The 26,598-nt window shown below is 33.0% G+C and overlaps 3 protein-coding genes across 3 annotated transcripts; 1 reads left to right on the plus strand and 2 right to left on the minus strand.

The window, feature by feature from the left end:
- Nucleotides 1–1,792: 1,792 nt before the first annotated feature.
- LOC146913510 (membrane steroid-binding protein 2-like) lies at nt 1,793–4,594 on the minus strand. The gene is made up of 2 exons (XM_085716715.1): nt 4,113–4,594; nt 1,793–2,300 (listed from the first exon to the last, which is right to left on the minus strand). Exons 1-2 carry the CDS (start codon nt 4,439–4,441, stop codon nt 2,042–2,044), a joined length of 588 nt encoding a protein of 195 aa, XP_085572841.1. The 5' UTR covers nt 4,442–4,594; the 3' UTR covers nt 1,793–2,041.
- Nucleotides 4,595–6,133: 1,539 nt separating this feature from the next.
- LOC146913511 (uncharacterized) lies at nt 6,134–18,477 on the plus strand. Its single transcript, XM_085716719.1, has 8 exons — nt 6,134–6,255; nt 9,103–9,218; nt 10,268–10,512; nt 12,412–12,546; nt 12,657–12,813; nt 14,599–14,738; nt 14,813–14,848; nt 17,234–18,477. Exons 2-8 carry the CDS (start codon nt 9,140–9,142, stop codon nt 18,068–18,070), a joined length of 1,629 nt encoding a protein of 542 aa, XP_085572845.1. The 5' UTR covers nt 6,134–6,255; nt 9,103–9,139; the 3' UTR covers nt 18,071–18,477.
- A 1,140-nt stretch (nt 18,478–19,617) lies between these two features.
- Nucleotides 19,618–25,019, minus strand: LOC146913512 (protein DETOXIFICATION 21-like). Its single transcript, XM_085716721.1, has 8 exons — nt 24,768–25,019; nt 22,852–23,390; nt 21,992–22,078; nt 21,802–21,858; nt 21,149–21,387; nt 20,431–20,549; nt 20,245–20,331; nt 19,618–20,067 (listed from the first exon to the last, which is right to left on the minus strand). The coding sequence occupies exons 1-8, from the start codon at nt 25,008–25,010 to the stop codon at nt 19,972–19,974; spliced, it is 1,467 nt and encodes a 488-aa protein (XP_085572847.1). The 5' UTR covers nt 25,011–25,019; the 3' UTR covers nt 19,618–19,971.
- Between the last annotated feature and the right edge of the window lie 1,579 nt (nt 25,020–26,598).

A 26,598-nucleotide genomic window follows, 5' to 3' on the forward strand; every position in this document is an offset into this window, starting at 1 on the left:
ACCAAAAAAAACAAAAGAAAGCACAGTACAGTACAGAAGCAACCAGAACGAACAAAAACAAAAGAACAACCCCTAGACCACCGGCGTGAAGGCGGCAAATTGGAAGCCAAGAAATCTTCAGATCTCAACAGATCTAAAAGGAGTCAGAGATCAAAAGCCTTGAATGGTGAGGATGACCGGAACCCAGAACAAAGGCACGCTCCAACGCCTACTCATCAAAGGACCACCCACCGAATCACCACCCAAAAATCCACCTACCAACATCAGAAAACAAGAAACTGAATCAGCTCATCCTAACACCAGCCAAAACACGATGACTCAAAACTGGCCACGGCGGATGAATAGTGAAGGGGACGAGAGATCGCCGGAGGAGAGGAGAGAGAGGCGGTGCGGAGAAATAGATCTCGTCGCACCACCGGTTGAAGGGTCTACATCGCAGCGCCTGTATTTGGAAAAAGGGAGGAGTACGGTGGTTGTTTTGTGTGTAACTATAGAGAGGTAGATGATTCAAATTATAATCTTTTTAAATAACACTAACAATATAACATTTTTTATATGCACATTTATTTAAAGGAATAACTTGAACAATAAAGAAATTAGCCCAAAATCTCATATTTTCTTTATAAATTGTTATAGATAATTATGATATTTTTACTAAATGTTTTCGCAAATGGGACTTGGAATAAAACATGGCTAATCCAAATTTGGAGATACATTTCATCTAGATTGCGCAAAAAATGCAAATAACATGATGTAGTTTTGTGATTGTTTATACCATTTTTTGATTATCAACTATGATAATCAATTGATTTTTTTTACCAAAGATAATGTAGTGTTTTAACTCAATGAAATCAACCTACTATAAGTTAGTTAGGTTCACAACTGAAAAAATGTAAAAGATTCCGATACATAATGAAAAATAAATTTCTTTGATAAAGGTCATATTCTTATTGTTGCGTTGTGTTCAGGAGTCCGCGGAGCGGCAATGGACTAAACGTCCAGGACCACTAAGAGACTTAGACACCACATCTCCACCCAAAACCTTAAGGCATTAGGTAGGTTCACAACTGAAAAATGTAAAAGATTCCGATACATAATGAAAAATAAATTTCTTTGATAAAGGTCATGTTCTTATTGTTGTGTTGTGTTCAGGAGTCCGGGGAGCGGCAATGGGCTAAACGTCCAGGACCACTAAGAGACTTAGACACCACATCTCCACCCAAAACCTTAAGGTATTAGGTATATGAGTCCCCAAATGGCGGAGCCCTTCATGCCGGAAAAATTAAAAAATTAATAATTATAGGTCTAATTTCCAAGATTTTAAACAATTTTGTGACTTTTTTTATTTTCGACACGTCCAAATCCCTGTAAATGGTGTAGTGACCTTCCTAGAAAAATAAATAAAATAAAAATCATAGGTCCATTTTGTGAGATTTTTCAACAGTTTTAGATTTCGGTAGTTCCAAAAGTGGTTTACATGATTTTTGTCATGTCTATGCTTGGCTTGTTAGCGAGGTTTACAGACCTTCTAATTTGTGGTGGTTTCAAACCTCCCTTAGATTGTTTGTCACCTGAAAATTGTTCCAATTAACATTTGTATTTTAAATAAAAAAAGTTTCATAATTTAGGGGCCTGCTAGAACATTTTTTTCTGGCTCCGCCACTGTGAGTCCCCTCTCTTATATATCCAACATTTCCTCCATTTATAATCAATGTGAGACATAATCACTCAAACTTGATTCCCAATTCCTAACATGTTGACCTCAAACAAGATTGTTCCATGTAGAAGGATATTTATACAGAAACATATATATTGTCTCAAGTCAAAATTTCATACAAACTTTGTGATGTGAGGGTTTTGGATCTATTTTTTCTTCATAACTATCCAATAGGGTAAGGTTCTATACATAATTATGAAGAAACAGATACATAGAAAAAAATATATCACACGTCATGTGAAATTTTAACATTAGAGGATTACACAACACAACCTATACTATACAAGAACAGAACAAATTTGTATTTTTGCTTACTCCTGGCGTTCATTCGGGTTTCATTTTCGAATTGTCTTCTTGACTGTGCTCGATTTGCTGAGTTCTTTGTTCTGGAGCAAGCTGACCAACTTTTGGATACTTGTCTATGAATTTATATTCCCAATCCTCTAAAATTGCGAGCTCTGATTCGTCCAAACCTTCGAGGTTCCCGTTAATATCTTGAGGTTTAAAAGATAGGAGAGCAAGGGCTCGACTACATTCCTTTCCAGCAAACATTGCATATGATCCTCCTGGACCGTAAAAATTCCTGCATATACATGATTAAGCAAAGTCTATCAGCTCATTGAGGAGAAAACAACAGGTCAAAGTACATCACATCACCAATCGTAGATCGTGGAAAACAACAAATTGTTCAAATTCTGCTACTAAACAGTGCTATAGAGACGCTATAACTGCTATTGAACAACATTTTGTACTAAATAATGTATCGTGGAACAATGGCGATTTGTTCAAATTCTTCTACGCTATAGCGCGATAGTTGTTATTTAATAACATTGGAAACACCACATTCTAAACTACTGATATAATTATGCTTGACAATGATGAAAAACGATAGTAATACTAATAACTGAAGGAGAAAGATGGAATATTCAACTCATTCTAAGCAAGCACAACCTGAATATAGGTAGGTTTCAAGAGATGAAGAAAACGAATCACAAGAAGTAACTATCTGTTTACTTATAACTCAAACCATAGAATTTGGCATGAATGCAGTGAATTCAACTCAAACAAATGCTCTAACATTCATTACGAAATCATCCACAAAAAGTATGCCTACAATCGTGCATGATAATCGAATGTTATGGCATCATTTTAGTGCAAGTTCAAATCATTTGTGCAGGCAAGTAAGTACCAAGACAATTTACACATTTCTAAAATTTAACAAGATATTTCGCAGTACAGTAACATCGTTATTCTAAACTATGGAAGTGTGAGCATATCTTGAGAGAGTAAAGCTACAAGTTAGTTCTCCAAAACACGTATCGCTAGAAGTGAAAGTAGCAGAATTCATGCATTTCACATAAACATTTGGTCTTCAACATAGATCCACATCAATGTCACATGACTTGAAACTTATGTGACATGTTAAATTCATGCATTTCATGTAAACTCTTAAGGTTATCTAATCGAGTTCCAATCACGTTAAATAATATCTATCTGATAAATCTCATATGTAAAATATATGGCATTGATATAGGATCCACATAGAATGTCACATGTTCCATTAGCGTATCACATCATTGTTTTCTTTTGTCCAGAATGGCAAATACCGCCTTAAAGCTCATACACACAAAAGGGAGATCGTTCAAACTCGAAAACTACGGAAAAATGTCCAGCCTAACAATCTTGGCAATGCCGGTTGAGCTAGGCCGACGGACTATCACATCATAACATTTAACATAACGGTTTGATGATTTTGACTAACTTGTTACAATTTTCATAGATATATGGTCTGTTTGGTAAGACATGTTTTAGAGCTTATAGCTTGTCTCATAAGTTTCATTTGATTAAAAAAAGATTCGTTTGATAACCTTCGCTTTCTCACGAGCTTATAGCTTAATTTTATTAGCTTATAGCAGTTTTTGATAAGTTGATTCAAGTAGCTTAAATTTTATAGCTTATCATTCTATAACTCAATTTTACCCCTGCAATCTTAATTTAAAATATTAAATATATCACTTTTATGTCATTTCATAATATGAAGCACGGACACTCCACACTCCTCAAATTAGGCGTGTCCGACACCGACACTTGTAATTATACTAAATTATGTGATTTTTTTCAAATTATTAGCTGTGTCGTGTCCGTGTCCGTGCTTCATAGAATTATTTATAAGCTAGCACAATCCTTTAATTTTACCAAAGCACTACAAATTCAATCAACTATCAATTATAAATTCCACATCAGCATAAAAACACAAAATTAAAATAAGTCAATCCTGGTCAACTCTAATTCACAATTTCCACATTCAGTACAAAAAAATCACAGTTTCCAGATCAGTATAAAAACACAAAAAATTCAAATTAAAAAATAAATAAAAAAATGAAAAATTACTTACTTGCCCTGAGAGACATCATATATATTTCCCTTAACAGAAATCAAAATGGGTTTACCTTCATCCGACCCATTATACAACCTCAACTCCTTTTCACTAATCTCACCAACCTGAACCGGTTTTTTTGGCGGTTCAGTAACATCATTGAACCGGGAAGAACCAAAGCGAGCCGAAACAACCGGTGGTTTATTGAAATCTTGAGGAGAAACAAACATGGAAGTAACGGTTCGGTAAACGAAGATGGATAAGAGTGTGATTGTGAAGAAAGCTGTTGGTGATAGACCTGTGTAGTGTGTTATTGTTTCTGTTATGGTTGTATTGAAGTAACTCATTTTTTTTAGGATGTTTGGTTTTTTTTTTTGGCTGTGTTTGTTGAGTTGTTGAGAATGTTTGGTTTTTATTGCTGTGTTTTTGGAAGAGAAAGAGGAGAGAGAGAGAAGAGATGGTAGGTGCGAGTAGTGGAAAGCTATCAAACACAAATTGTTAACTAAATCTTGGTTGGTTAAGTGTTTAGATAAATGAAATGATGAGATGGATTTCTCCAATTTTGACTTTGTTTTTTTTTTTTGGTTTACAATTTTGACTTTGTTTAGTAGTACTCCTTTTGGTCCTTATTATAAAAAATATTTGACTTTTTATTTTATTGAATAATTAATGTATCTTACTTATAAATATAGATCAGATGCATCAGTGACACAATAAATCTAAAAAGTAGATTGTTTCTTATAATAAGGATCGAAGGGAGTAAAAAAAATAAGAAATAAGTAAGCTATCAACTCATTTGAGGTTGACCTTTACTTGGATTTTGGAGTATGCTTCTCTTAAAATTTCATGTTTAATTTTTTTTATGTCAATTTCAATGGTCTAAGTCTAACTCTAATTTTAGATGGGGCTAACGCAAGTAGATGCTGGCTTTAAATAAGGTCGTTGCAAGTGGGTGAAGAGATTGATCTCCTCGAATTAGTCGGTTCTTGTATCGGAAATCGAGTTTAAAAAAAAAATCATCTGTTATCTTGTAACCGATGATTATAGGCTGTGTTTGGTAACATAAAAAAGCTAGCTTATAGCTTGTTGGACTAGTTTATAAGCTAGTTTTGATAGATAGAGATGTGTTTGGTAAAAAGCTTTTTTCACTAACTTATAACGTTTTTTAAGAAGCTAATCCAAGTAGCTTTTGAGCTTATAGCGTTTTTTAAGAAGCTAATCATCTATTTGATTTTTTTTTTGTTCCTGTTGGTTGAAATATTGTTCTAGATTTGGTTTTTTTTTACACGGTCACTTCCAATTAAATTCATATCTAAATATTTATTTGTTCCTTAAAAAAAAATCGGTAATATTTATCATTATTTTTTTCTTTGAACATATTTACCAATATAAATCAAAGAAATAATTTTCCATAAAAATAATTTGAAATAAATTAAAATTATTAAGATAATTTCTTAGTTAAATTATTTATGGGTAAAAAAAGTAATTTTTTTTATAAATTAAATTTATAATACATTAAACATATATGTATTTTAAGTCATTTTATGTTTATTAGTATAATTTTACCAAACACTTTAATTTAAATCAGCAAGCTTTTTCAGCTATAAGCTTTCAGCTATCAGCCATCAACTATAAGCTAACTTTTCAGCTATCAACTAGCATATCAGCTATAAGCTAATTTATAGCTTAATTTTACCAAACACACCCTAATAAGCTAGGTTATAGCAAAAATATTGACCGCTTGAATTTGCAATATTCTGTAAAGCAATTTTCTACTTGGATTTTGAAAATTTTAACGCCATTTCGAACACATACTAACTCTGATCCGAAGTCCAATTGATTTAAACTTTTATATTCGAAAAAATAAGGAAAACATAAAAAAAAATATTTTCTCTTTTTTTTTCTTTTCTTTTCTCTCATAAGAATATTTTCTCACATTTTCAACCATAAGAATATTTTCTCACATTTTCAACCTAAAGTAAAAAAAGTAAAATATTTTTCCCCTATATTGCAACACAAAACACACACACACACAAAAGAACATAGATTCATTCATTTTATCTTTTTCTTCCTTCATTTTCTCTTCAATCAAAAAACGCAGAATCTCTCAGAATCAAGGAAACGACGTCGTTAGAGAACCCTAAACCTCGCTTCAATCTTCGTAAGTCTTCTTCTTCTAGATCCAACCCTAACCCCTAAATCTCACTTCACAACGCGTTTTTCTGCTTCTAATCGCTTTTCACTTCTCAATTCCGTTACTCAATTTCAATTTTCTCATTTTTTCGTTCATTCAAAACCCTAATTTTTTTTCAAATGTAGAAGAACTTCTGAACTGTGTGAAAATGTTTATTTTATTGTTCTTAGCGCAAAATCTGAAATTTAAGGGTTTACATTGTGTAATGTAAGTAATAGTAGTAGTAGGTATTTGAATGATTATTGTATTGTATTGTTTGGATTGGCTTGTTTTTTAGCTTATGAAAAATAGCTTATGCAAATGAATAAGCTTTTATGTTGATTCATAAGTTCTCACTAAAATTGTTTTTCAAAAGCTTTTTATTTTCTTTCCAAAAACTACCTTGAGTGACAAGCTTATGAATAATACAGAAAAGCTTATTCATTTGTATAAGCTGTTTTGTGTAAGCTCTAAATTAAGCCAATCCAAACGGGTCCTATTGGTAAGTTTATTTGATGTTGTAGTTATAGCTAGGTCAGTGCAAATCAATGTTATAATGGGACCCACATGATTTGGTGGGACCCATGTGTGTTTTGACTAATCAATCAGTGAAAATGTTAATTTTATTGTTCTTGGTGCAAAATCTGAAATTTAAGGGTTTACATTGTGTAATGTAAGTAGTTGTAGGTATTTGAATGATTACTGTAACAATTGGATTGGCTTATTTTTTAGTTTATGAAAAATAGCTTATGCAAATAAATAAGCTTTTATGTTAATTCATAAGTTCTCACTAACGAAAATTGTATCTTCATAAGCTCTTTTTTTTTTTTTTCAAAAACTACCTTGAGAGTGACAAGCTTATGAATAATACAGAAAAGCTTATTCATTTGTATAAGCTGTTTTGTGTAAGCTCTAAATTTAGCCAATCCAGATGGGCTCTATAGGTAAGTTTATTTGATGTTGTAGTTATAGCTAGTTTAGTACAAATCAATGTTATAATGGGACCCACGTGATTTGGTGGGTCCCATGTGTGTTTTAACAAATCGAACGGAGTGTGTGGCAAAGAGTGTGTTGCTGGCACTCCTCAGGTGTCTATATACACAGCAACTGTAGTTAGGAAAGCAGTGAAATGAGGGCTTTTTGGGACATGAGAAGTATCTCATATTGAAGATGTTTATTTTGAAATTAGTGTAAAATCTGAAATTTGAGAGTTTACATTGAGTAATCTATGCAATAATAGGTATTTGAATGATTATAGGTAAATTTATTTGATGTTGTAGTTGTAGCTATGTTAGTGCAAATCAATGTTAATATGAAAATCTGTTTGGATTGACTTATTTGAGGTTATCTATTGGCATAAGATAAGAAATTGTGAGATTGTTTGAGAGAACTTATGAAATTAACTCATGGCATGTTCATAAACTGTTTTTAGTTTATTTTTATTTTTATAAGCTCTCCAAGATATTTTTATAAGCTTACAGCTTATACGAAAACATTTTTTTTGTGAAAATAGCTTTTACATAATCGGTAGCGCTTATCATGATAATTACTTATGCAATAAGCTGTTTATCCAAACCAATGTTGTCAATCGCGGATAGCGGAAAATAGTGGATTGTCAAATTTCCGCTATACAGTAGTGCTATAGCGCCATTATAGCTGCTATTTAACATTTTGCACTAAATAACGGTTTGTCCAAACTCCACCATGTATAGCAAGAAATCATTGATTGGAAATTGCTCTGTAATTTTCCTTTATTTTTGTTATTAATGGATACAAATGTTGTAATTTTATTGATGAGATTAGGAGAGTGCCTGGTGCTTTGACAGTTCTAAATTCTAATTGCATCTTTTATTTCATACGAAGAATCAGATGACATTTGTTCTTGTGACACTAAATTTGTGTCTATTCTCACTTCAGTTCAGTTATTTTGTTCAGTTATTCTTGTGTCTATTCTCACTAAATTTGTTCAGATCAGTTATTTTGAGATGCCATCCTGTACACTCAACACTGTTTGATTTCATATTGGTTCCATTGAATAAACACATGATACTATGCTATACATTATACACTAGGGCAGCTCACGATGACCTTAAGTAGTACCCTCAGAATTGCATAGTTAGTACTCTTTTCCTATCTTCTAATCCATGAACAGTTTAATCGGTTGTTCCCGACTTCTTGATTTATGCGGTGTTTTTTTGTTAAACAAATGATTCTATTTTAGGTGGGGTGCGGGCTGTAGGTTAGGTTAGCTCAGGTTTCCTTTTTTACTTCCCTGCAGCTCTAGTAAGGCTTTGGTAAAAGCAGGGAAGCTAATTTTTTTTTGATAACATGCAGTATATGCATTCTTTACTTGTTTTCAGTTCGAGTAGTGGAGTGCCCAAATCTTAAGGTTATCAATTTTTGCCTTCAACTTAAGGTTGTCCTTTTGTTCTTAATTTCTAATGTCTGTCTCAAGTGAGTTTTCATTTCATATATGCATAATGGTTTGGTGTGCTCTTGATTTTTGTATGTTCTTTGGTGTATTTTTCTCTTTCCATGTGAGAGATATGTCATCCTCCATGTAGATGGTTTTTTCATCCTTGTCTATTAATAATATCTATCAAACTTATTATATTTGTATAATAAACATTTGAAACTGATTACCCTTTTTCACAATGAATTTCCATTTGTTTTTTTAGTAATATCTGTCGGACTAATTTTATTTGTATAATAAATATTAGAAGTTGATTGCCTTTTTTTTAACATTGGATTCCTCTGATTTTGATTATGCCTTTTTCTTTAATTCTATGCATCAAATCCCTTATTCATCTTATATCCATTTCCTGTGAATTGTAGGAGAATCCTGGCTATGTTAAACTTGTCATAAGGCAGTATGGGAAACGATGCGTATGATGGGCAATTATTGGCAGAGAAGTTGCGGAAACTCAACAACTCGCAACAAAGCATTGAATGTATCCAACATTTCCCCCTTTTATTTTGTTTGGGTTGTTTTAATGACAATATTCATTTTGTTATCTCTTCTTTATCAAGCTTCAGTACATATATTATGGCAACGAAACCTTCCATGGAGCTATGACTATGTTCATTCTAATACGTGGGATTCAAGTCTTGTTAGTTCTATTTTATGATTAGTTACTTTATTAATTTCATCGATAACTTTTCAAGGTGTAACTTGATTTTTCTAATGAAAGAGTGTTTTGAGTTCTTTACAATCTTTCAAAAATTTTCTAATAAATTTTTAACATAGTTTGGGCATTCTATTCAACATTTTTCACTGATAACTCAAAAGAATATTTGTTTACTGTCAATTCACTTGCCCACATATTCCTCACTAAAATGTCTTTGCAGAACACAAATACCATCTTTTGATTAAAACTACTTGTGGCCTTCTACTCGACAATGAACAAATTGATATTTTGTAATGATGTTGTGCTTACTGTTGGTTTTGTTAAATGGAATGCCAACTTCTTTTCTGAACAATAAAGTAACTCATTTCTTTACCTGTCAGCGTTTCCTTTTGTCTAAAAAGCTCTTTGAAAAGCAGTTGGGCCCCAAATGTCCAATTTGCAATTTGGTCCTGACTTTTATTTCAAACAGTTCAGTGCACATTTTATTTTTTCAGTTGAAAGCAGTTCAGCCCCAATTTTTTTCCAATTTGCAATTTGGTCCTGACTTTTTATTTTTTATTTTTTTATCTCAAATGCAGTTTAATTCACATTTTTTTTTTTCAGTTCCTTTTCCTCCTTTATATCTACAAGACTAACCAAACCTTGCATTAATCTCAACAATTACTTTTTACCAGATTTATCAATATGCAGACTTCATGCTGTAGTTTTGTAAATGGCCAGAGATATTGCCTTCCTGACAGTAATATTGGTTTTGATTTTGATACGTGGTTAATTTTTAATCTTATATATATTTTCGTATGATTTGCCTCTTCCATTTTGCTTTGCATTTGATTGATGTATTTGCACAACGTATTTCTTTAACATCAAATCAGCGGTATCTCGATTGTGTGTTTCTCACCGTAAGAGAGCAAAAGATATAGTTGAAACATGGAATAAATCGTTTGGTTCTTCCCAGAAAGAGCAGCGTGTCCCTTTTCTGAACTTGGCTAATGACATCTTGCAAAATAGTAGGCGGAAAGGCAGTGAGTTCGTTAATGAATTCTGGAAAGTTCTTCCATCAGCTCTCAAGCGTGTTTATGCAAGCGATGAGCCGGGAAAGAAATCAGTGATCAGACTTGTAAGTTCCTTTCTCACTTGCCATAAGTCTTTTTAATCAATTGTATCCAAGTGTGTTCATTCTTTGCTCAAGTTTGTAATGAACACTGTGGATTTGTGGGTTAGGCTAGGGTATTTTTTTTATAGTTTGGGATTTATTAGAATGGACATTGAACTGTACTGCTATGGTTGAAATAATGATGGACTTTTCAGATTGAAGAACCTACTTCTCTATGTATTATGTATGATATGTTTGATTATTTTTTTTTGATAATGACGTACATTACTGCTGCAGCATATATTAAGAACAGCAGAACTCTTTATGTTCTTCTAGATGTGTTCGTTCCCTATTTTTTTTTTTTTTTTACATTTACACTGTCCTAAATCTGCTCATTTTGGCAGCATGGCTATGGTTATGAGTACCAGTATTGGAGGATGTATTATGTAGAAGTAAAAAAACATAAACAGTAGAGTATTAAAATCATAATATAAATTCAATTTCCATGTAAGCAAAACAGTTGAAAAGGAGTTACACCGTACACGTTTTTATTTGAAGAGCTTGAAGTAACATTTTATTTCATTTATCAACAGATGAAACAACTTTGCTTAGCAACCTTTTGGTCATCCTAACATTACTCAGTGTTCCCCTGGCTATGTTGGGCTGTTCATATTCAGCCTGTAACAAGTATGGAAGTTCATCTCATTTAAAAATAAAATTGTCATATTTTGTCTTTCTAGTACAGTTGAGATGGTAAAAGGCTGTGGGGGGACATTTGATGTGTGATACAGACCTAAGTATGAGGGATAAGGGAAAAAGGGGCTATCGTGTTATAAAGAGTATGGTGAGGTTATATGGTAAATAAGCGTGGGTTAGTATGCTTAGCTGGCAAGTTTGTTATGCCTAGTAGTATAAGTAGTGAGGTTGGTAAATTGTAATGGGTGTCGAAGATTATTACTGGGACCATTATGGTTAGGCAAAGAGAGAGTGTTCTCTTACTTTGAAGGAGCTTTACTCTGTGGGGATTAGGATATTTATCCTTTTGCAGTTATCTTTCAATTACAGAAATAATACACAGTTATCTTTCAACTTACAGAATATAGAAAAGGGAATTATAATGCTCAAATAATGGAATAAGAATAACAGTGTATTATTTCTGTAATTGAAAGATAACTGCAAAAGGATAAATATCCTAATGCCCACAGAGCAAAGCTCCTTCAAAGAAAGAGAACACACTCTCTTTGCCTAACTATAATGGTCCCTGTAATAATCTTCGATACCATACCCATTACAATTTAACAACCTCACTACACTACTAGGCATAACAAACTTGCCAGCTAAGCATCCTAACCCAGTCCTTATTTAAGATATTACCTCACCATACTCTTCAGTACACAATAGCCCCCTTTTCCCTTATCCCTCATACTTAGGTCTGTATCAATGTGTTGGGGGCTGGTTCAAACACACAATACCCCTCTTCTCCATACCTAGCGTGTGTCAGTTTTGCCGCTATATTTTTTAAAATCAAAAGAGTTGTCATTTTTTGTCTTGTAAGATAATCACGGCTGCGTAGTAATTAAATTGTCTGGTTAGTTATGTCTGGGTCTTTCCAAAATTTTGGCAACGCTGCTGTCGTTGTTTTTGTGTGGTTACATTTGCTCAGAGGTCATACAAGTGTTAAATATATCCTAGAAACCTCTACAGCTGCAGGGTAAACTCTGTTGCAAGGTTCTTTCATGCTTTCTAATATCTTAATTGTAATGGCTGATAATGGCAGTAAATATATTTTATTCCTTTTAGGTTTGTGATCCTTACACCATCTACCAGGCATTGTATCTTGTTAGGTGTATGTATGTATTCTTACTTTGAATAAGCGCAATTTAATCTAGCATCTAACCATTTCTTGATCTCTCTGTTGTTTAGATTGACATATGGGAGGAAAGAAAGGTTTTTGGTTCGCGGTCTCAAGGTCTAAAGGATGAAATAACGGGCAAGAGCAATGGAAAGAATTCAAATCCTATAAAGATAGCTAAGAGAGACGCTCACTCATTGAGATTAGTAAGCAAGTTGCTGCAGCACTCTTCGATAAATGATTTATTCACCTATTAGGTTTTGTCTTGATATATTTGATCTTGAGATATGTTGTATCTTGGTCGTCTTCATTGCAGAAACTAGCTATTGGATGTTTGCCAGAGAAAATACTAACAGCATTGCATTCTGTAAATGAAGAACATTCTAACGAGGAAGCTGCCTTGAACAAGTGTAATGCTGCTGTGTCTCAAGTGGGTAAACTTGTAGAAGATGTTGAAAATACACTCTCTCAAGGTAAGAGGACTAGTAAATTGAACTGAGGTTTCTTGCCTTGTCATAATTGAAAACTGTTTCAACTATAAATGTTTAATTGCAGCGTGGTCCCTCTATCATGGGTAATATGTGATTTTCGCCTTCGAATGCGTTTTTGGCAGCAATCAGATCCCTCAGTTTTTTCCGAAAGGGATTTGGTTCTTTCAAAATACCACACATTCATATATTGATTTACCATTGGATCAATCACAGAAAGTATTTGAGAAAGTCTATGATTGATTTATTGATATTAATGCATGAATATGATTCTTCGAATGCAGATAATCCTGATCCTAATGAAAACTGAAAAAGATAAGCCCCGTTGGCATTTTTCGATCCAATTACTAAGAAAAATTAGTTATATGGCCAGGAAAGTGGCAATGCTATAAGAAAACACCGCTCTTTCTATTTTTTTTTATAAAAACATTAAGATTTCTTGTTCTCTTTTGGTTCATGCCAATATGCCATCAACAATTTGGGGGTGATGTGGATCTTGTTACTGGCTACACAATTAGTTGGGCCACCTGTTTTAAATGAACAAGTGCCACATTATCTTATATTCCTTGATGATTGGATCCCTTTATATGGTTCCAACTGGTTTCACAGATTAGGGTTGTCTTGTTAAACTTTAGATACCGTACTGTGAAAGAGGAAAATGAGAGAGCACGAGTTATTATGTCTGTATTTTACCACATAGCTCTATTAGACACACACCGTAAATGTGCGTCACAAACATGTATGTATTGAATAACAAGAATAAGTGTCAAATTTATATTTACCATTCAGTATAATTGCATGAAACAGTACAATCACAACTACCCTTTTTATGTTATTTTGAACATATGGTGTGATAGGTTTGCACATAAGTCTAGTATGACATTTGTTAACAAAGCCAATGATAAAAATATTTGGCTATAATGAAAGGCTCAAGTGTGATTTGGCCATGCTTGCTTGTGAATCATTTTGACGTCCGAATAATAATATATTAAAGCAATAAAGAAAGAATGACTTAGGAGATCATACTGTTTTCCCGATGATTGTTGGTAGCCAATGGGGGAGGATGTGGAATGTATCCTTTGGTAAGTTTGATATGCGGACAGTCGTTTTCTTTACAAGATAAAAGAGTGGAGATCACTATCATTCCACCCGCATTAGCTCACATATCAGATATCTAGATCTAAGCGTAACACAGTGTGTTGAGAGTGCCACATCGACTAGATAAATGACCTAAGTAGTGTTTTACAAAGCTTGGACGATCCTCACCTTACAATCCAGTTTTAGTTTCATGTAAGAAATGTAGGAGGCTGGAATTAACACATTATTTGGTAACTAGTTTCATGCAGCATTGAACCTTGACCTTCCAATTGCCAAAGGAATAAAAAAGTGTTCCAGATAACCACCATATCTTCTATGCAATTATTTCTCATTTATATTTTTTGTGAACTGGTCTAAACATTTAATTAAGTTGTATATCCAAACACTCATTGTAGAAAAGAAATTAAAAAAGAGAAACAATGGTGAGAAAGTAAGGAGAGAGAAGGTACTGTAATGAGGTGCACTAATTTGATTACTGTCAGGCTCTCTCAGTGTATACTGCATACAAACATTAGTTATGTAATTTGCAATATCATTTTTCCTTGTTCAGCATGGTCCAAATAATTAATAACACAAACTTATGATACTACCTTATATCCTTGCTGTAGTTAGTTGTGACCAGATTTTTTGTGCAAGAGCTTCACTAATTAATCAATTTACTTGTAATTTTAGGAAATCAACCGGGATCCACCTTGGTTAATGACTTGCAACAGCAGGAAAAGGAGCTTACACAAAATATAGTGCAACTTGAAAATGCTGAGGCTATCAGGGCTACTTTGCTTTCCCAGCTTAAAGAAGCATTGCAGGAACAGGTGCAATTATTTTGTAAATATGCTAATATCCAAATATACAATTGATGGCTGCTTGCTAACCTAAAATTTTTCAGGAATCAAGGCAAGAACTTGTTCACACTCGATTGCAAGTAAGAATCTGTTTTCTATCTGTCTCTGCTCTTTTTCTATATGAAATATTATCTTTCCCCCGTAATATATGCGTTGTTTGACCTTATGATGCATTGTTTGGCTTGAGAATTTTGTGACATTAATTTCATTAATTACTAAAATAATAGAAAATATTTGTTCTGCCTATCATTTTCTTTTGATTATTTCCTGTTAGTCATTATTGTTGGAATAATTAGTGCATCAAAAGAATAAAAATTATCAAGGGGCACATACCTTGGGACTTTTCATGAAAAGAAACTATTTCTCCTTTTGTTTTTCTAAAAAAGCTATTATTGTATTTCCACGTTCTCGTGTTTTAAGATTCTTTTGTAACTGTTAAATCATATAAATTGTCTGAGTTGTAAAATTGGATATGCTATGTATCGAATACATGTCATTGTGTTATGTACCCATCTGTTCTCTTTCCTCTTACATTGTTATAAAGTTAAGTTTACAAAAAGACACTGTTTGCACGATTTCTGTTCCCACTCTTTTGCACCTTGTGGTCTGGTCTTCATCTGTATCTTAATTGGAACAAAAAGCTTAAGAAGTTACTTGGAGTGTTTTATCTTTTCTTCTTTCATGTTGTCCTTCCCTATCTCTGTCTTCTTGGCAGCCATAGACAAAGAATCAAAATTCGTCCGTTGAGCAGGCTTTTCCTTCCATAACTTATTTGAAGCATGTTGAGAAGATAATTAATTAGTGGGTGAATTAGGGAGGTAAACAGGTGAAATGTGGCACTCACTCAATTTCACTTAACCTACTTGTAAGGTGAAATATGCCTCCAACTTACAAAGACTTTTTCATGTCATATCGCATTAAAAGTGAGATCTCAACCAGTGTTGTTAAATAGCGGCCATGCCCCATGGCGGTATGGAATTTTTTATAACTGCCATAACCAATTTGTGGAGGGATGCCGGCCATAGGCTCCAATGGCGTGTTCATATGGCGGAGTTTTGACCTCTTGCCATTCTGCCATCAACATTGATCTCAACACACTCCTCATGTCTAGGATTGGACAACTGGAGCATGACTTGGTAACAGGTGGTCCAACAAATTGAGGATAGGCTGATACCATCTTAGAAATTGGGTAAAACCTTATTCAACCACACAAAACCGGCTTGAAAGATGAGGGATGCCTTTCACTTATAAACACTTTTTTGGGCCATACCACGTCCAATATGAGATTTATAACACATATTAGAGGAGAGTTGCAGAGAAAGAAATGTTGTCGTTTGAGAAAATTAGGGCCTTTATGCTTTTCGGGTGTAGGTCCTTCTGATGAAAATTTATCTATGTTTACTTTGTAATAAAATTCCAGTTCCTAATAATTGCTATCAAGGTTCTGAACCTGGAGCTGTGGGGTTACTCTTGAAAATGATTCCAGCATTTGACTGAAAAGATTCTCGTTGGCGGATGATCATGATAGATAAATATTTTAGGGCCATTGGAGTACTGAAGGAGATGAAACTTGTGTGTTGCTGCACACGATGGACTTCTGTGCTGGCAGTGTTCACTCAATTCCAACCTTAGCACTTTCTTCAAGATTTGAGATCTTGGGAACAAAACATTGTAGTGAAGATTAAGTTGTAGAGAAGATTATGAACCATGGTGATAGAGAGGACACTGGTCGTGGATAGGGATAAACAAACAAATAACATTAAGAACCCCATTTCCATGGCGAGGATACATCTCAGTGTGACTTAGGTATCGAGTCCGAAGAGAACATTGATCTAACTAATTGATCCAAATATGGCCACGACACGACAACTCCAACCTTGTGGTAGTTGACTTCTACAACCAACAGAGGAAGGCGCGAATTTCAGTTCACGACTTGAACCCAATCTGGAATGAAACAGTGGCTAGCTTGGGCCACGTGATGTGTTGAACTATCCTCGTTAGTGACGAGTTTGTATAGTTGGGTAGTTAGTGTTCAAGCATAGGAGGTGTACTGGCCAAAAGTTAGAACCAATTGGACTTCACCTCACTTTGCATACATACAGATGATTTGCCTTCATTTTGTTCAATCTGAGGCTTATTTTTTCTACATATGGAACTTGACGTTAAAAAGAGATAGGGCCTGAATATAATCTATAAAGAACATTATTCACATCTTACAAGCCGGTTTTGTAAGAATGAGTTGGGCCTAATCCAAAAACCATAGACCAACTATCCAATCTCATCCCAAGTCATGTGATGTGCTAAATGAGAGTTCTTTCAACCAAATACATTTTAGTCTAGATTACTTTTCTACAAATTTGTTTTCAAGGTTTACGGACACACCCTTTAGAAAATATGATTTGCTGGTACCAAATTCTTTAGATTTGCTAACCAAGATTCTTGGATTATTTTTTACTGTTTTGCAGGCGGCACGAGACCATATTGAGCAAGTAGCCAGTATCAGGAAGACGTTTAGCCAAGCACCAGAAACCTCAAGGGTGCCCGAACAAACTACTCCATCTGTTCAACCAAACAGCACCCCTCCTCCGCCTTCTTTTACTCAACCTACCATGTCATTTGCTCCTCTTCAAACTACTGAAGATGATAAGAAGGCTGCAGCTGCTGCTGTTGCTGCTAGGCTTGCTGCATCTACATCCTCAGCTCTCATGCTCACATCTATTCTTTCTTCCCTTGTTGCTGAAGAAGCTGCCTCCAAGAATGGTAGTTTGAACTCTGCTGAGTTTAATTCGGCACCACCTGGTTTCCATCCTGAGAAAAGACCCAAACTTGAACAGCAAATGCCTGTTTCTGATGTCAACAGTTCTGATACCGGGAGCTCGTCTTTTTTCGCCACTTTTCAACAACCTTCTTCGGCAAATATGCCACCAACACCACAAAGCATGCAATCCATATCACAAACAAATCAATTACAAGGTGCATTTGCTTCAGCACCCCCTCCCCCTCCTCATTCACATATGAATCCACAAGCAAATCAGTACGTTCAATCTGCCGGAATGATGGTTGGGGGAGTTCCTTATGGATATGGATCAAACAACCTACAACCTCCACCTCCACCTCCTTTGCCTCCACATGTGGCAATGGGGTTAACTAGGCCCAGTAATCAGCCATCACAATCCCCTCAATCACAGGCTCAGCAAGCACAGCAGCAACAACAATCGTCAACTGGAGGATTTTACAGGCCACCTGGGTTTTATGGGCAAATCCATCCATCAACACCACCGGCACCGACACCTAGACAGTGAGTATTGTTTAAAGATGAGCAGCAAAAACCGCTGCAACTTATGTTGTAAGTTCCTTTAGAAAATTGCATGCAGATGATTATCTTGGAGGCTGTGTAATATAATGTATATTACTAGAGAATTAGTGAATTAGATGCCGCATTTAATTTTGTAACGCTGTCCTCTTTTACCGTACTCTTGCATGAGTCGTAGGTTTTAACACCATTAGTTGATACTTGACCAGTTATTTAACGGAAAGAACCAGAATGACCTGTTGGGGCCTTCATTAGTTTATGGGGCACATCATGTGTGTGGTCCTGTTCTTGATGATGCATATTAGTATGAACATTATTAGTAGTTGGTGTTAGGCACCAACTTATAGATGAATTCTGAGATGACTTTTCGGAATCAATTGACAAGATATGTTGGCATTTTGGTTGGTTTGATTTTGCATGATATTGTCTTGGGGTGAGGTTGGCAGACATATGCCCCTTTCTCAAGACAAACAAGGTACATGAATGTTAGGTTTTACCTTTTTTTTGTTTGAAAAGAGATGCAGGTGTCCTCATAAGTGTATGAATGCTAGCAACACATTTTTTTCCTACACAAACTGTTGTTTTAGTTGGAATTCATATAAGTTATACTAAATCGTATTTAAGTCATAAATTTTGTGGTACTCATGAATTTCAAGTTTCAACTAATAGAAATATGTTGCAAGTAGCGAGATCAAAACAAGGTCTCTTTTCTTTAAGATTATTGAAAGGGATTTTTGCATGAATTAATTTACTAACGATTTCTTTAGATATTTCTTGTAAAATTGTAAAATAAAAGCTAATTTGTGTTTGCTTATCATTCTAAAAACTTTTTTTTTTTTTTTTTTTACATATTCTCTTATCTACCACACTATAATCAGATTATTTGTGATAAACTAATTTATTTTTCATAATAATTTGAATTTTGTTTAGATGTTCTTTTGGAAGTTGAATCATACTATTTCAAGGAGAGTCTGAGCATCCCGACTAGGTTGACACACCCAAGATACTCCTATCCTCTACGACTCACTCATATACAAAAATATTACGTTTTCAAGTTGAATCATATTAAAATAATACTCAATTTTTTTCAAATTTTTTTTGTTTTTAAGAACATAGGATCCAAATATGCTTGATAACTGAAGGATAATATTGCAACTGAAACGAAAGTATACAAACGAAATTGAAAGGAATCTTTTGCACCAAGATTAAGCCCTAATGATACAAGAGTTGTATATGCATATTTAAGACACTGTTTAAAGCTTAAGATAGAAATTTTGGGATTATAGGGCCATGTTATAGATTAAGACCTTTGAATTGAAAATATAGAAGGATTAAGACCTTTGAATTGAAAATATAGATTGCTCATCATAAGGGTTGGAAGACAAAACCAGATAGAAGGGTCAACAAAAATTTGTTCAATTGAATAGTTAATCACAAATGTTGACAAGTATATTTATAACACTTGTAATATTTTAGGAACATAAAATTCCAAACATTTTATTTTAATTCTATAACCAAATTTTATGAACATAGAGAAGAAATGCATCATTGAGTATAAACTAAAGATTCTAACAAGATAGTTATAAAAGAGATTCATGAAGTCCTGGACTAGAAACAAATTCATTTAGTTTGAAGCATGCTCAAGCTATAAAAATATAAATAAACAAGTCTAAATCACTACTATTTTTGCTTCCCAATCATGAAAATTAGAAGCTTGTAGCTTCGATTCTCCTGTTTCTTGGGACGCAAGAAAATAGCATTGTGCCGCGAAACCAAACATACACATATCATTGTTATAAATGCATCAACTTTAAGACACATACTCAAAATTATTTCAAAAGTAAATTTTTCTTAGGTTTAGCTAAGAGACTGATTTTGAATTTTAGAACGCTATTCTTGATTAGCTAAGAGACTTGTTCCACTGCCATTTGATTCTTGAGCATTATTGATAGCCCATCTATTAACTCTCCACTGGGCTATCTCTACCTGAAAAATAAAATTCAAATACAGTTTTTAAATACTTTTATGCTTGAACTAAACAAGAAAAATCATTTGAAGAAATAAAAAATAAATATCAAGAAATTAAATGGAATATCAAACTCAAATTGGTGAAATAAATGATGAAACCATTGGAAAAATACAATAATAGAATAGTGAATTTACCTGCTTGTCCCAATCAGTTTTAAGAGTGATGATAATAAGCATTATGGTTTGAACAAATGTTCCAAACAACATCCCAATCCAAATACCCTACAGAAGAGATATAAATATATACACCATTATTATGACTTGGTTTAATCACGATGATATAGTAAAAATAAAGAGGGGTAAAAAAGAGAGATTAATTACCTTGATGCCTAAATTGTAAACAACACCAATCACTATTCCAACAGGAATACCAATTAGGTAATAACAACCTATGTTTACATATGCTACAATGCTTTGCCACCCAGCTCCAACAGAAACTCCTATTTATGATATTGTTATATTTTAAATTTGTCAACAAAATAATACAGCAAGTGAACAATTTAAAAGAATTTCATAATCATAGTATGAAAGAAATACATTCAATATTTCAACACAATGTCACATTTCAATCTTATTTCGTAATTTTTTTTTGTAGATTATACACAAATGATTTATAAGGTGAAAACATTGGTCACTTAATCTGTTTAAATTTTTTCACATTTTCAGTAAATAGTTATTAAATTTAAATACAATTAGTCGTAATTAATTGTTTTTAAACAAGAATTAAATTAATATGTACATAAGTACACTCATATAAGAAATATTGCTAAAAACAATAATATACTACTAAGAAATACAACACAACACTAATGCGAATTGTTTTATTTAAATGTCTATGTAACTTCTAGAGTGAACCACAAGTCGTTGGTGCGTAGTGTGTGTGATTGTTGTAAATCTTGGGTATCAAATTCAATTCCTACTTATAAAAAATGTCAATGTAATCTTTTAAAAAAAAAATTATGACATGATATAAAAATCTCAAAGAGAATTATAGTGATATGAATTGTGACTAATTTATAAATATGAAAGTAGAGGTTACCAGAGAGTACAGGTTGGACACTATTCAATAACATTGACAATGCAAGCCAAAATGATAAATCTCCAACAGCATCAGCCACATCAGAATCTGAAGTGAAAATGTAAGAAAGTTTTTTCTTCAAGAATAAGAAGATCAAGAAGAAAATGAATCCAATGCCAAATGATGTGAGAGCAGTTATCACAATTGAAAATTTTGCATCTCTTGAACTTCCTCTTCCAAGTTCATTTGCCACTCGAACACTGCAAATTAATCAAAAGAAATAAATATACAAGTCACTAAATCAATCACATTGAATTAAATATTATACAACATATACATTATTTCTAAATTGTTTTTCTCTCTTGCTGTAAGTGTAAGAAGTTTTCATCGTTTGTATTCCATCTGAAATGAAATATAAGTAAAAATGATTCAAAAATTCAAATGTATTTGGTTGAATATTGACCAAATACATTTGAATTTTTAGTTCATTTTTGCTTATATTTTCCAACTAAATACATTTAACTTTTTGAATATTTTTGTTTATATTTTATTTTAAAGGGTCTGCATAGTTACATGTGAAGTTATTTTCTTTAATTAAATATATATCTTTGTGATTTTATGCTATTTTGACAAGTAAAAAGAAGAGAGTTTATGATGACAACAAAACACCTAACCTAGCTGCAGCAAAAAAGCCAAGAGCAATCATCATTTCCCAACCATTGATGTTTAGGCTGCAATAATATAACAATTTGATGCAACAATCAGATTAATTTCCAAATGAATTAAGAAGCAAGGATTATATTTCTTGATATGAAATTATGAAGCAAAATATGGTAAATATAAGAATGAGATAGAGAATTATACCATATGGACATAGAACTAAGGGCAACCTTAGCATCTTTCATATTGCCAGTTAAAAGAACCAAAATTGAGCTGTACCATACCTCAAGGCTGTAAAAAGAATAAGTTAAGATGAAATTTAAAAAGAATCATAACATTAGCATCTTTGTCTCGAGTATACAAAGTGAAACTCTTACCACTGAGCTGACACCTTGAACATAAATTTTAAACAAACTTTTTAAATGGTTAACACAATTTATACACTTGGTTAACATAATTCAATAAATGATTAATGAATAACTCACAAACCATCAACATAACTTAATTAACCTAAATAATATTGTGTGTTGGCAATTCAACATTCATTATGGTATGCTTTTAGCCGCCTAATTACGGCATTTAGGTTACTTTGGTTGCAACCTCCAACACTTTCATTGAGTTAATTGAGTGTGAATGAGTGGATTTATTTCCTCATTGCCTAGAGATATGACTTGTGTGTATAAGGTTTGGGCAACCATCACATTACAAGTCGATTTTGTAAGATTGAGTCCGACACAATTCTAAAATAGTATCAGAGCATATCCTAGATATGTTTGAACTTTCTGTATTGTCACTGACACATTAATTGTGCTTGGTGTGAAGGGGTGGATTTAACCCCATGTTGCCTAGAGTGTGTATGTTCATAAAGCTTGAACAATCTTCACCTTTACAAGCCTATTTAAAAGGTCGAGTTAGGCTCAACCTAAAAATTCTAAGACTTTGGATGACTAGTTAAGTAGTAATATACCTTATCATTTACAAATTATGTATATAATATTTTTTTGACAAATTATGAATATAATACTAGAAGTTGATGATAGAAAAGTACATAAACTAATTCTTACCACAACATGATTCCAGATGAGAAAGAGAGCTTCACAACTGGCCAAAGATCTTTGAAAGCCAAAACTGAGAAACCCTTCCAAGTATCAGGACATTTTTTCATGATGAATATGACCTGACCAATATTTGGTAACCATAATCCCAATATTAATGACATCATTGCACCATTGAGTCCAAACTCAAACTTAACAGTCAAAAGCCAAGACAACAGAACATGAACAGCAAGAGAAAATGCAGCTAAATAGGTAATAATCACGTTCTTGCTTTGTGCTTGCAAGAATGTTTGGCAAGTGAATGACACAGCCATTGCAAAAGTAGGACCTATTGCCCAAAGTGCAATTGTTCCTCCCACTTGTGCAATTTTTTTGTCTTGTCCAAATGCCTCTAAAATTGGTGTTGTGAATATGTAAAGAGGGAGGAGTAAGATTGTTGTGAAAAACAATACTATCCAAGATCTTTGTAGATACACTCCAAGCATGTTGTATTGTTTTGCTCCATATGCTTGTCCACAAAGTGTTTCCAATGCACTTGCCATCCCAAGCTGCATTTTACAAAGTTTGAAACCACTTTAACAAAGTAAATAATGTAGATTATATATTAAAAAAATTTAAAAATGTTTTTCGTCCTAATATTATTTAGGATTTTGTTTTTAGTCCTTGTATCTTTTTAGACCATAGAAATTATTAGACTACATGTTTTAAGTCATTAAAGTGGGCCCATTTGTTACATATGTTTTTTAAAATGTGAATCTAAAAATTGTTTCAAATGAGTAGTTGTTGAGTGATTTCTCTTAATAATGAATATTTTTTTAAAATAAAAATTGAAAAAGCAAATGCATCATTATAAACTTATGACATTTTGTCTATGTTAACAATTCAACACTATTCATCAGCATATCACCCAAAGAACAAGTACATAAAGCAAACTCCGAAACAAATTAAAATTAGTGCAACCTATAGTTTGGAAGACTCAACCTATTAAATGAAATCCTCCAAAATAGAGTGAAGAATACTATCACACTAATAAAGTTTGAAAATAACTCGTCTCTCTATAAAAAACACTCACTCCCATACAAACTGATCAAAATACCTTTCATGTGAGTTAACTCACGTTCGGTAAGCTGAAGTATAACCTACATAAATTAACTCACGTTGGTTACAACCTACTTGAGTTATCTCACGCTGGGGTTATAACCTACATGAGTTAACTCACGCTGAGGTTATAACCTACATGAGTTAACTCACACTAGGTTATAACCTGCGTGAGTTAACTCACCTGAGATGTACCAATGTAGCGAACGTGACTTAAGTCACATTGAGTTTAACAGTTGCGTGACTTAAGTCACGTGGGGGTATTTTTGTCAGTTTGTACGGAAGTGAACGTTTTTTGTTGGGAGAAGAGCAATTTTCATAAAATTTTTGCTTCAAAAGACCAAAATTTGTAAAGTTAATTATCCACACATATAAGCAAATATTTTTTGCCAAAATAAAACAATTCTGATCGCACAAAATTTATCGGCCCCATCACATCGCTCAAAAACTTCTCGGATTTAGCCGATAGTAACTTTTGACCGCACAAAATTTATTAGGAGTTATGACCCGATGATTGTTTTTTGGATCGAATAATAATTTCTGATCGGTTCATTTTAGAGGTTGAACAATCGATGCGGCCTATGAACAATCACCAAAGAAGAGGCAAATTTTCAATATATATTATGCAAAATTAACACATAATAGCTTCTGATTTTTTTTAAATCTCTAAAATTTCACCTTAAAATTATTAAATTTCTAAATCATTTTTTCCCTATGCCCTAAAACCATGCAGTCTTGTAATTTTTAGGTCTAAAAATGTGAATACATAAACTAAAAACCAAAAATAATAAACTATATCACTATGGGCATGAGAAAGAGAGACTTACCAATATACCAGTTATAAATCTGCATAGAGTAATCATGACAAGTGCATATGCAGCAAGTTCAGTTGAACCAACAAAATGACCAATAAAAGCTTGCGTTATTATATATGTGCCAAATGTTGAAACTTTTGTGAATATTGCAGGCCCTGCCACTACCCAAATCTTCTTGCTTTCTTCCCATACCCTTTTCCTTAGTGATTCTTTCTTCTGCAAAAGCTTCTCCTCTAGGTCATCATTCATTGCCATTGGTCTCTACTATTGAGCTGCCAAATTTTTTGTTGCATAAAGATAAGTCATAGATTGCAATTGGACAAGATATATATAGTAAAGTAAATTAAAATGGTCATGTATTAGAAAGTTCTTTAACTATTCACTGAAGGATAGTTTTTTTTTACATAGATGGTCAATTATTTGAATTATTACATAAGTCAAATCATATCTTTTATAATTCTACATAATAATATTATTAAAATATTTGCACAATTGGTAGGGATATTGCATTTTATATGCAGGGGCCGGGGTTCGAACCCCAGACACTTCACTTCTCCAAAATTAAATTATGTGAGCTCTAGCCGCTAGACTACTTGAAAAAAAAAAGAAAAATATTTGCACAAATATCTATTATGTGAGACATGATTGAATGTTTTTGTAATATTTTTAAAATAATTGTACACATGTTTTTACCTATCAATAATTAGTGATTAAATTCTTGTAACAAAAAAAATAGTACTTAATTAGGTTTAAGAATTGTCATTTACGTTGCAACCTCAAAAAATAAAGTTTAAGTCAATATCTAAGTTTTTTCTTTTTTTTTTCTGAAGGAAGTCAAAGTTATTAATAATATTTTACTATTCAACAATATTTTAATAGATTTTTTTTAACAAGCAATCTCTTCAACACAATGTGTACCAAAGAGACCACAAAGAATATACAAAGTCAACACCTGAATACATATACTAACCAGCCGATGGCCAAACATACAAGTGGGCTCAACCACCACATATGAGTCCCAAAAACAAAACAAACTTTCTTTGCTTAAAGCCACCATAAAGAATACAACTTAACTTTTTTTTAATAATTGAAACAGTATTTTCTTTCTGCTTAAATAACCCGTTGTTACGATCATTCCACACAATCCAAACACACAGTAACCAAATCAACTGAAGAAATGAGTAATTATTTCGATCTCAATTATAAAAAAAAGTTGATGTATCTGGTTAAAAAGTTAAACAAAATACATCTACATTAATTGATTTTTTTTTTCTTTTCACATTAGGAGTAATTAAATTGATATTTAAATATACCAACATGTGAACACATTGATTGAGTAAAATAAGTATAAAAATACAAGGTTTCACTAAAAAAGAAAATGGGGACCTAAAAACATTTATAGAATATTAGCTTTTCTCCTAATTATAGTTGCATTTCCCATATACATGATCTTGCACTGTATGTAAAACAAGTAAAATCATATTTATAGAAATTTTACTTTTAACTAGATCCTATTTTACTGAGCTTGCATATGGTACATGTAAGGTATTAGGCATGGATAAGGATTTGAGATAAGTAATTCCAAAAATATTTATATAAAATAATGTCTATAAGAAAAATATAATATCTTTTAAAGACAAAAGTTTATATTTTTTAATCAGGAATAGAAAAAGTTTGTTTGTTGGTGGTAGAGATTGAAACCGGAATCTCATTCTTAAGACTCCAACGTCTGATTACATACCCTTAGGTTACACCTTCAGATAAAAAATATATATTACTCCCTCCGTCCCGCAATAGATGACCCATTTGAAAATTTGCAATTTTGACCTAACTTACTTTGACC

Source organism: Medicago sativa, chromosome 6 (assembly GCF_051527215.1).
Source record: "Medicago sativa cultivar Bolivia chromosome 6, Bolivia_mono, whole genome shotgun sequence".
In the NCBI taxonomy this organism is placed as follows: Eukaryota; Viridiplantae; Streptophyta; class Magnoliopsida; order Fabales; family Fabaceae; genus Medicago; species Medicago sativa.